The sequence below is a fragment of the Pongo abelii genome, chromosome 7, assembly GCF_028885655.2.
Source record: "Pongo abelii isolate AG06213 chromosome 7, NHGRI_mPonAbe1-v2.0_pri, whole genome shotgun sequence".
Taxonomy (NCBI): Eukaryota; Metazoa; Chordata; class Mammalia; order Primates; family Hominidae; genus Pongo; species Pongo abelii.
Window position 1 is genome coordinate 68,858,700 of NC_071992.2, and position 11,495 is coordinate 68,870,194.

Genomic DNA, 11,495 nt, shown 5'->3' on the forward strand with positions numbered 1-11,495 from the left:
CCGAGGTAGGCTGATCACCTGAGGTCGGGAGTTCGAGACCAGCCTGACCAACATGGAGAAACCCCGTCTCTACTAAAAATACAAAATTAGCCAGGCATGGTGGCAGGTGCCTGTAATCCCAGCTACTCAGGAGGCTGAGGCAGGATAATCACTTGAACCCAGGAGGCGGAGGTTGCGGTGAGCTGAGATCATGGTGAGTCGAGATTGCACCATTGCACTCCAGCCTGGGCAACGAGAGTGAAACTCTGTCTCGAAAAAAAAAAAAAAAAAGAATAAGGCTCTGAAACCCAATTGAGCCGTGGTTGATCCAGGAAAAATGCAGATAGGGCCTCTGCTGAGGACTGAATTCCCTTTTAGAGTGTTTTATTTTATTGTGGCAAATAGACATAACAAAAATTTATCATTTTGACCATTTTGGAGAGTACGATTAATTCATTGATATTAAGTACATTCACAGTGTTGTGCAGCCATCACCACTATCCGTTTTCAGAAGTTTTTCATCACATCAAACAGAAACTCTACCCATTACACAGTAACTCCTCATTCTCCCCTCTCCCCAGGTCCCTAGTCACCACTATTCTACTTTATGTCTCTATGAACTTGCCTATTCTATATACCTCATACAAGTGGAATCACACCATATTTGTCTTTTTTTGTGTCTGCTTATTTTACTTAGCATAATATTTTCAAGCATTATCCATGTTGTAGCATGTATTGAAATTTCATTCCTGTCTGCCTTCTGGCTACTATGAATAATACAGTTGTCTCTCTGTATTTGTGGGTTCTGCATCCATGGATTCAACCAATCATGGATTCAAAAATACTTGGAATGGCCAGGTGCGCTGGCTCATGCCTGTAATCCCAGCACTTTAGGAAACCGAGACAGGTGGATCACCTGAGGTCAGGAGTTCGGGACCACCCTGGCCAACATGGTGAAACCCTGTCTCTACTAAAAATACAAAATTAGTTGGGCATAGTGGTGCACGCCTGTAATCCCAGCTACTTGGGAGGTTGAGGCATGAGAACCACTTGAACCTGGGAGGCAGAGGTTGCAGTGAGCTGAGATCACACCACTGAACTCCAGCCTGGGCTATGAAGTGAGACTCTGCCTCAAAAAAAAAAAAATTGCAGAAAAAATACAACAACAAAATAATACAAGTTTAAAAATACAGTATTAACAATGATTTACATAGCACTTATAGTATATTAGGTATTATAAGTAATCTAGAGATGATTTAAGGTATATGGGAAGATGTGCATCAGTTTATATAAATACTACACCATTTTTTCCCTTATATCTACTGATTGCTTTCGCAAAACTACACCATTTTATATATGGGACTTGAGCATCCGCACATCTGGGTATCCAAGAGGGTCCTGGAACCAATCCCTTACAGATCCTGAGGGATATTGGTGTACAAGTATCTGTTTCAGTCCCTGCTTTCAATTCTTTTGAGTATATATTGAGGAATGGAATTGCTGGATTATATAGTAATTTTATGTTTTGAATTTTAGAGGAACTGCCAAACTGTTTTCCATAGCAGCTGAAACATCTTACATTCCACCAGCAATGCATGAGGGTTCCAATTTCTCCACATCATCACCAGTGCTTGTTATTTTCATGAGAAATAAACAGCCATTCTAATTTGTGTGAAGTGGTATCTCACTGTGGTTTTGATTTGTATTTTCCAAATGACTAAGGCATATATTTATTGGCCATTTGTTTATCTTCTAGAGAAATATTCATTTTCTTGGAAGAAAATCATCTCATTCTAATTAACTCACAAAGAATAAAATCATAACAGCCAGTTTAAGGAGGCCACACAAACATTTTCCCAGCCCCAAATTCTACACCATCTTAATGAAATTCTACACAGTTAGAACACCCTCTTCCATTTCAATTCTGAAGCAAGGAAGCTATAGATGACACACGAGAGGTTTAACTGATGGTTATACTTTATACCTTCACTATCAATTATATTTTAATAGTGAATTAACTTGGTTATGAGAGCTGATTTTCCATTTCTCCAGTGTGAACTTCTTGATTAGGCCTATCTGTTTGCAAGTCTGCACTGTTTGAGAACCTCATTGAAAACCCCACAGAGCTTGTTGATGTCGCCCTGGTTCTGGGCACACTCCAAAAACTGTTTGATCTCATGGAAACAAGGCTGCTGCTGCTGTGCTGGCCAGGTTCCCTGAGGCTGCTGGTAAGTGATGTCAGGTTTTGCAGGCTCACCATTACTTCCTCCACTGAAGCTCCCAGTGAGGGCATAACCCAGTGTGTGCCCCACAGCAGAGCCTACAGCCACGCCAGCTGCTGTGGTTGCCATTTGGGCCATCAGACTTGGCTGCTGGGGCGCAGGAGCAGGAGAGCCAACTGCAGATGGGGGTGCCACTGCTGGCGGCTGAGCTGCTGGTGCTGGCCTGGGTGTAGCTCTCATCTGAGTTGCCCGGCTGGTGGGAGGGGCCCTGCAGGAGGTGTGGCTTCGGCTTCCACGTGGCATACTAGCTGCACGGCGGCTCAGCATTTGGTAATACTCATTTTTGAATTGAGTTGTTTGTTTTTGTCATTGAGTTTTAGGAGTTGTTTATTCTGGATACGAATCCCTTATCAGATATGTCATTTGCAAATATTTTCTGTCATTCTGTGGGTTGTTTTTGCACTCTGTTGATTGTGTCCTTTGATGCAAAAAGTTTTAAACTTTCATTAAAAGAACGGTTCTTTATTATTTACTTTTGTTGACTGTGTTGTTGGTGTGGTATCCAAGAAATCGTTGTCAGATCCAATCTCGTGAAGATTTTCCCGTTTTTTCTAAGAGTTTATTGTTTTAGCTTTTAACTTTAGATCTTTGACTCATTTTGAGTTTAAAAAAGTGTGATGTAAGGATCCAACTTTACTTGTTTGCATGTGAATATTCAGTTTTTCTAGCACCATTCGTTAAGGAGAATGTCCTTTCTCCATTAAGTGGTCTTGGCACCCTTGTTGAAGATCATTTGACCCCATATTTCTGGGATTATTTCTGGGCTTTCTGTTCTTTTCCATTGGTTTATATAGCTGTCCTTATGCCAGTATCACTTTTTTTTGAATACTGTAGCTTTGTAGTAAGTTTTGAAATTAGGAAATGTGAATCTTCCAATTTTGTTATTTTTCAAGATGTTTTGGTTATTTAGGATCTCCTGAGATTTCCTATAACTTTTAGAATCAATTTTTCTATTTCTACAAAACATGCCATTGGTATTTTGACAGGAGTTTCACTGAATCTGTAGATTGTTTTGGGTGGTTTTGTCCTCTTCAGAATATTAAGATAAAATGGAAATGTCTTTCCATTAATTTATCTTCTTTGGTTTCTTTCAGTCATATTTTGTACTTTTCAATGTACCAATCTTTTCCCTCCTTAGTTAAATCTATTCCTAAGTACAGTTTACCCTTAAACAACATAGATTTGAGTTGCAAGGTTCATTTACACTCAGTTTTTGCAATAAAAGTTACACCAAGTGTGCCTGCCTCTCCTGCCTCCCCTTCCACCTCCTCTACCTTTTCTACCTCTGCTACCCCTGAGACAGCAAGATGAATCCTTTCTCCTCCTCCTCCTCTTCAGCCTACTCAATGTGAAGATGACAAGGATGATAACTTTTATGATAATCCATTCCACTTAATGAATTGCAAATATGTTTTTTCTTCCTTATGATTTTATTTTGTTCTTATTTTTTCTTTTCCTCTTATTGTAATTATCCAGACATTGCTGAGACTCCTTCTGATTTTTAAAATATCACTTTCTTTTCTCTATCTTACTTTATTCTAAGAATATAGTATATAATACATATAATATAAAATATGTATTAATTGACAGGTTGTTATTGGTAAGTTTTCAGGTCAACTGTAGGCAATTAGTACTTAAGCTTTTGGGGAGTCAAATGTTGTATGTGGACTTTTGACTATGCAGGAGGTCAACTTATTCTTTTTGATGTTATTTTAAATTGAATGTTTTTCTTAATTTTCTTTTCAGATTATTCATTGCCAGTATATAGAAATGCAACTGATTTTTGTGTGTTGATTTTATATCCTGCAACATTGCTGCATTCATTAGCTCTAAAGTTTGTGTGTGTGTGTGTGTGCACTCGCACAATCTTTAGGGTTTTCTACATAAAAGATCTTGCCCTCTGTGAACAGTGATAATTAATTATCCTTTTTCCTTTCCAATTTAGATTACTTTTATTCTTTTTCTTGCCTAAATGCTCTGGCTAGAATTTCTAATCCTATGTTGAATTGAAATAGTGAAAGCAGGCACCTTTTCTTGTTAATGATTGTAGAGGAAAAGGTTTCATACTGTCTTTTCACCATTGAATGGTATTGGCACTCTTGTCAACAATCAGTTGACCATATATGCAAAGGTGTTTGGAGTATGATGTTAGCTGTGGATTTTTCATATATGATCTTTATCATTTTGAGGAAGTTTCCTTCTATTCCTAATATACTGAGTGTTTTTATCGTGAAAGGTGGTTGAATTTTTGTCGGGTGTTTTTCTGCATCAGTTGAGTTGATCATGTGCTTTTCTCCCCTGAATTCTATTAATGTAGTGTACTATATTGATTGATTTTTTTTGTTGAAGCATTCTTTTTTCATTGTTCTTATTTCATTTTTTGCTTTTCTATTTTAAATTGATAGGTATTTGTACATATTAATGAGGTAAATTGTGATATTTTGATATACTTTTACAATGTGTAATGATCAAATCATAGTAATTAGTATATCCATCATCTCAAAAATTTCCTTTTTTTGGTGTTGGGAACATTCAAAATCTACTCTTCTGGCTACTTGAAAATATACAATAAGTTTTTGTTGGTTTTCCTATAGTGTTATAGAACACTAGAACTTATTACTCCTATATAGCTGTACCTTTGTATTCATTAACTGACCTTTACTATATCTATCCTCTGCTCCCACCTACCATTCCCAGGCATTGGTGACTACTATTCTACTCTCTACTTCTATGAGATCAACTTTTTTTAGCTTTCACATATGAGAGAGAACATGCAGTACTTATCTTTCTATGCCTGGCTTATTTCACTTAATATTTTCCAAGCTCACTTATATAGCCGCTAATGACAGAATTTCATTCCTTTTTATGACTAAATAGTATTCCATTGTGTATACATATCACATTTTCTTTATGCATTCAACTGTTTTAAAACTTTTAATTTTTATGGGTACACAATAGTTGTACATATTTACTTATTTATGGGGGTACATGTAATATTTTGATACAAGTGTCACAGTGTGTAATGACTAAATCAGGGTAATTAGGATAGCCATCATCTCAAGCATTTATCATTTCTTTGTGCTAGAAACATTCTTTTTTTTTTTTTCTTTTTTGAGACAAGGTCTCAGTCTGTTGCCCAGGCTGGAGTGGCTCACTGCTTTCTCAACCTCCCAGCTCAAAGGAAGCCCCCAGCCTAGACTTCTGAGTAGCTGGGACTACAGGTGCACACCACCATGCCCAGCTAATTTTTGTAATTTTCTTTTGTAGAGATGGGTTTTCATCATGTTGCCCAAGCTGGTCTTGAACTTCTGGGCTCAAGCAATCTGCCCACCTTGGCCTCCCAAAGTACTGGGATTACAGGTGTAAGCCACCGTGCCAAACTGCTAGGAACATTCTAATGCCACTCTTTTACTTATTTTGAAATATACAATAAATTATTGTTAACTATAGTCTCCCTCTCCTGCTACTGAACACTAGATCTCATTGCCTCTATCTAACTATATTTTTATACCCATTAACCAACCTCTGTATGTTTCCTCCTCCTGACCACCCTTTCCAGCTTCTGGAAATCATCATTCTACTCTCTGTCTCCATGTGTTAAGTTTTTTTTTTAGTTCCCACATATGAGTGAGAAATATGATATTTGTCTTTCTGTGTCTGGCTTATTTCACTCACGTAATATCCTCTAGTTCCATTCATGTCATTGCAAATGACAGGATTTCATTTTTTTGGCTGTATAATACTCCATTATGTATATGTACCACATTTTCTTTATTCACTCATCCATTGACTATCCATTCATCTGTTGATGGAACTTAGGTTGATTCCTTATCTTGGCTGCATATCTTGTGAATAGTACTGCAGTAAACATGGGGGTACAGATATCTTTTTCACATACCTATTTCTTTTCCTTTGGATTCATACCCAGCAGTGGGATTGCAAGGTCACATGGTAGTTCTATTTTTAGTTTTTTGAGAAATCTCCATACTGTTTTCCATAGTGGCTGTACTAATTTACATTCCCACCAACAGTGCATAAGAATTGTCCTTTATCTGCATCCTCATCCTCACCAGCATCTGTTTTTTTTTGTTGTTGTTGCTTTTTTTTTTTTTTTTTGAAATGGTGTCTCACTCTGTCACCCAGGCTGGAGTGTGGTGGTGCGATCTCAGCTCACTGCAACCTCTGCCTCCCGGGTTCAAGCAATTCTCCTACCTCAGCCTCCCAAGTAGCTGGGATTACAGGTGTGCACCACTGTGCCCAGCTGTGTGTGTGTGTGTGTGTATTTTTAGTAGAGATTGGGTTTCACATGTTGGTCAGGCTGGTCTTGAACTCCTGACTTCAAATGATTTGCCTGCCTCAGCCTCCTAAAGTGCTGGGATTACAGACATGAGCCACTGTGCCTGGCCTTTTTTGTCTTTTTGAGAGTAGTCATTCTAATTGGAGTGAGATGGTATCTCATTGTGCTTTTAATTTGCATTTCCCTGATGATTAGTGATGTTGAACAATTTTTTCATATACCTGTTGGCCATTTGTATTTCTTTATTTGAGAGATGTCTATTTAGCTCATTTGCCCATTTTAAAATCAGATAATTTGAGTTTTTTGTTTTGTTTTGTTTCTTGCTGTTGAGTTGTTCGAGTTCTTTGTATATTTTAGATGTTAACCTCTTGTCAAATGAATAGTTTGCAAATATTTTCTTCCATTCAACAGATTGTCTCTTCACTTTGTTGATTGTTGTCTTTGCTGTGCAGAAGCTTTTTAGTTTAATATAGTCCCATTTGTCTATTTTTGTTTCCATTGCTTGTGCTTTTGAGGTCTTAACCACAAACTCTTTGCCAAGACCAATGTCCTGGAGCATTGCTTCTATGTTTTCTTCTAGTAATTTTATAGTTTTGGGTCTTATGTTTATGTCTTTAATTCATTTTGCATTGATTTTTGTATATGGTGAGAGATATGGGTCTGGTTTCATTCTGCATATGGATATCCAGCTTTCCCAGCACCATTTATTGAAGAGACTGTTCCTTCCTCAGTGAATGTTCTTGGCAACTTTGTCAAAAATCAGTTGGCTGTAAATATGTGGATTTATTTCTGGGTTCTCTATTCTGCTCCATTGGTCTATGTGTCTGTTTTTTTATACCAGTACCATGCTGTTTTGGTTGTTATAGCTTTGTAGTTTATTTTGAAGTCTTTAATATGATACTTCCAGCTTTGTTCTTTTTTTCTCAGGATTGCTTTGGCTATTTGGTTTTTTTCTGGTTTCATATGAATTTTCTGATTGTTTTTCCTATTTCTGTGAAGACTGTAATTGATGTTTTGATAGGGGTTGCATTGAATCTGTTCATCACTTTTGGTAGTATAGTCATTTTCACAATATCAATTCCTTCAATCCATGAGCATGGAATGATGTCATTCCATTTTTTTGTGTGTGTATGTGTGTCCTCTTTAATTTCTTTCATCAATGTTTTATAGTTTTCCTTGTAGTGATTGTTTACCTTCTTGGTTATATTTATTCCTAGATATTTTTAACTTTTTTGTAGCTATTGTAAATAGAATTGCTTCTTGATTCCTTTCCCACTAGTTTGTTGTTGGTGTATAGAAAAATTACTGATTTTTGTATGTTGATTTTGTATCCTGCAACTTAATTTGTCAGTTCTAAGGGATTTTTGGTGGAGCATTTACAATTTTTTAAAAATTATAAGATCATGTCATCTGCAACCAAGGAAAATTTTATTTCCTCTTTTCCAATTTGGATACACTTTATTTCTTTCTCTTGCCTAATTGTTCTGGTTAGGATATTCAGTACCATGTTGAATAAAAGTGGTTAAAGTGGATATCTTTGTCTTGTTCTAGTCTTTAGAGGAAAACCTTTCAACTTTTCCCATTCAGTATAATGTTTGCTGTGGGTTTTTCACATATGGCATTTATTATTTTGAAGTATGTTCTTTCTATACATAACTTGTTAAGAGATTTTATCATGAAGGGATGTTACATTTTATCAAATGTTTTTTCTGCATCTGTTGTTATGAGTGTATGTTTTTTTGTCCTTTATCCTGTTGATGTGATATATCACTTATAGATTTTAGTATGTTGAACCATCCTTGCATCCATGGGATAAATCATACTTGAATACAGTGAATGATCTTTTTAATGTACTGCTGGGTTCAATTTGCTAGTATTTTGTTGAGGATTTTTACATTTTTATTCACCAGGGATATTGGTCTATAGTTTTCTTTTTTGTTGTGTCTTTGTTTGGTTTTGGCATAAGTTTAATGCTAGCCTGATTAAATGAGTTTAGAAGAATTCCCTCCTTTTAAATTTTCTGGAAGAGTTTGAGAAAAATTGATATTAGTTCTTTAGATGTTCAGTAGAATTCTGCAGTGAAGAGATGATGGGAGACTTTCTATTACAGATTCAATCTCATTACTCATAATTGGTATGTGCAGGCTTTCTAATTCTTCTTGGTTCAACCTTGGTGGGTTGTATGTATCTAGGAATTTATCCATTTCTGTTAGGCTTTCTAATTTGTTGAAGTATAGTTGTAATAATCTCTAATGATCCTTTGTATTTCTTAGGTATCAGTTGAAACATCTCATTTTTTATTTCTGAATTTATTTGAGTCTTTTCTGCTTTTTTTCTTGGTTAGCCTAGCTAATGGTTTGTTGATTTATCTTTTTAAAAATCATGTTTTATTTTGTTGATCTTTTTTATTTCTTGTCTCAATTTTACTTCTGCTCTGATCTTTATTATTTCTTTCTTTCTACTAAGTTTGGGTTTGGTTTTCCTGCTTTTCTTAGTTCCTTCGATGAATCATTAGGTTATTTACTTGAAATCTTTCTACCTTTGTGATACAGGCAGTTATTACTATTAACTTTCTTCTTAATATTGCTTTTGCTGTATTACATAGGTTTTGGTATGTTATGTTTCTATTTTCATTTGTTTCAAATAGTTTTTAAATTTTCTTCTTTGTTTATTCACTGACCTATTGGTAATTCAGGAGCATGTTGTTTAATTACCATGTATTTGTACAATTTTGAAAGTTCCTCTTGTTACTGATTTCTAGTTTTATTCTATTGTGATCTGAAAATATACTTGATATGATTTAAAATTTTAAAAATTTGTTGAGACTTGTTCTGTGGCCTAATATGTGGTCTATCCTAGACAATGTTCCATGTGCTGGTGAAAAGAATGTCTATTCTGCAGCTATTGGGTGAAACGTTCTGTAAATGTCTGTGAGGTCCATTTGGTCTAGAGTGCAGTTTAAATTCAATCTTCCTTTGTTGATTTTCTGTGTAGATGCTCTATTCAATGCTGACAGTGGGGTGTTGAAGTCCCCAACTCTTATTGTATTAGAGTGTATCTCTTCCTTTAGACCTAATAATATTTGTTGATATATCTGGGTGTTCTGATATTGAATGCACATGTATATTTACAATTTTTATTTTGTTTTGTTTTGTGTTTTAGATAGGGTCTCACTTTGTCTCCCAGGCTGGAGTGCAGTGGCATAATCAGAGCTGACTGCAACCACCTCCCAGGCTTAAGTGATCCTCTGATTTTGGCCCCCTGAGTAGCTGGAACTGCAGGCATGTGCCAACATGCCCAGCTAATTTTTTGTATTTTTTAGTAGAGACAAGGTTTTGCCATGTTGCCCAGGCTGGTCTTGAACTCCTGAGCTCTGAGAGATCTGTCTGCCTCAGCCTTCCAAAGTGCTGGGATTACAGGTGTGAGCCACCGTGCCTGGCCTACAATTGTTATATTCTCTTGTGAATTGAAAGCTTTATCATTACATAATGACTCTGTCTCTTTTTACAGTTTTTGACTTAAAGTCTGTCTTATCTAACATAAGTATAGCTATGCCTGTGTGCTTTTGATTCTAATTTGAATGGAATATCCCTTCATTTTCAGTCTGTATGTGTCTTTACAGTGAAGTGAGTTTCTTGTAGGCAGCATGTATTTGGGTCATGATTTTTTAAATGCATTCAGCCAGGCTGTATCTTTAATAATTTAATCTGTTTACATTAAAAGTTATTTTTGACAGGTGAGGACATACTCTTGTTATTTTGTTAATTGTTTTCTGGTCAGTCATTTTGTATATTCTTCTTGTCTCTTCTCCTGTTATTATTGTGGTTTGGTGGTTTTCTGTAGTGTTACGTTTTGATTCTTTTCTCTTTCTCTTTTGTGTATCTTGTGTGTCTTCTCTACCAGTAAGTGCTATACCTCTGTGTGTTTTCATAATAGTGATTATTGTCTTTTTGCTTCCAGATGTAGGACACTTTGAGCATTTCTTGTAAGGTTAGTCTAGTGGTGATAAATTCCCTCACTTTTTTGATTGCCTGGGAAAGACTTTATTTCTCCTTCCTTTCTGAAGGCTAGTTTTGCTTTGCATAGTATTCTTGGCTGGCATTTTTTTAAGTTGAATTTCAGCAATTTGAATATAGCATGTCATTCTCTCCTGGCCTGTAAGGTTTTTGCAGAGAAATCTGCATTAGTCTGCTGAAGATTCCCCTTATATGTTTCCTGGCACTTTTTTCTTGCTATTTTTAGAACTCTCCCTTTGTCTTTGACTTTTGACAATTTGACTGTAATGTGTCTCATTAAAGGAGGATCTTTTTGGGTTGCATCTATATGGAGACTTTTCAGCTTCCTGGATCTGAATGTTTGTATATTTCCTTAGACTTGGGAATTTTCAGCTATTATTTCATTACGTATGTTTTCTATGCCTGTTCCCTTCTCTTCTCCTTCTGGAGTTTCCATACTATAAAAATTGTCCCATGAATCTTGTAATGGTGTCCCATGAATCTTGTAGGCTTCATTGGCTCTATTTTTTTCCTTTCTGACTTTTATTTTAGGCTCAGTGGGTACATGTGCAGGTTTGTTGTATGGTAAATTGCATGTTGTAGGGGTTTAATGTATAGATTATTCTGTCACTCAGATAATGAACATAGTAACCAGTAGGTAGTTTTTTGATCCCCACCTTCCTGCTACCTTCCACTGTCAAATAGACCCCAGTGTCTATTGTTTCCTTCTTTGTGTTCTATTCATTCTTTTTCATTCTTATTTATTTGCTCTCTGACTGGGTAATTTCAAACAACCCATCTTCAAGTTCAGAAATTCTTCTGCTTGATCAAGTCTGCTGAGCTTCAGCAGCAGACTTGCTGTTGAGCTCTTGTATTTTTAATTGTATTCATTGAGTTCTTCAACCACAGGATTTCTGTTTTGTTCTTTTTAATAATTTCTAT

The 11,495-nt window shown here is 36.1% G+C and overlaps 1 protein-coding gene across 1 annotated transcript; it reads right to left on the reverse strand.

The window, feature by feature from the left end:
- Nucleotides 1-2,051: 2,051 nt before the first annotated feature.
- On the reverse strand, nucleotides 2,052-2,504 carry LOC100443033 (coiled-coil-helix-coiled-coil-helix domain-containing protein 2-like). The gene has a single exon (XM_054561070.1). It carries the CDS (start codon nucleotides 2,502-2,504, stop codon nucleotides 2,052-2,054), a length of 453 nt encoding a protein of 150 aa, XP_054417045.1.
- Nucleotides 2,505-11,495: the final 8,991 nt, after the last annotated feature.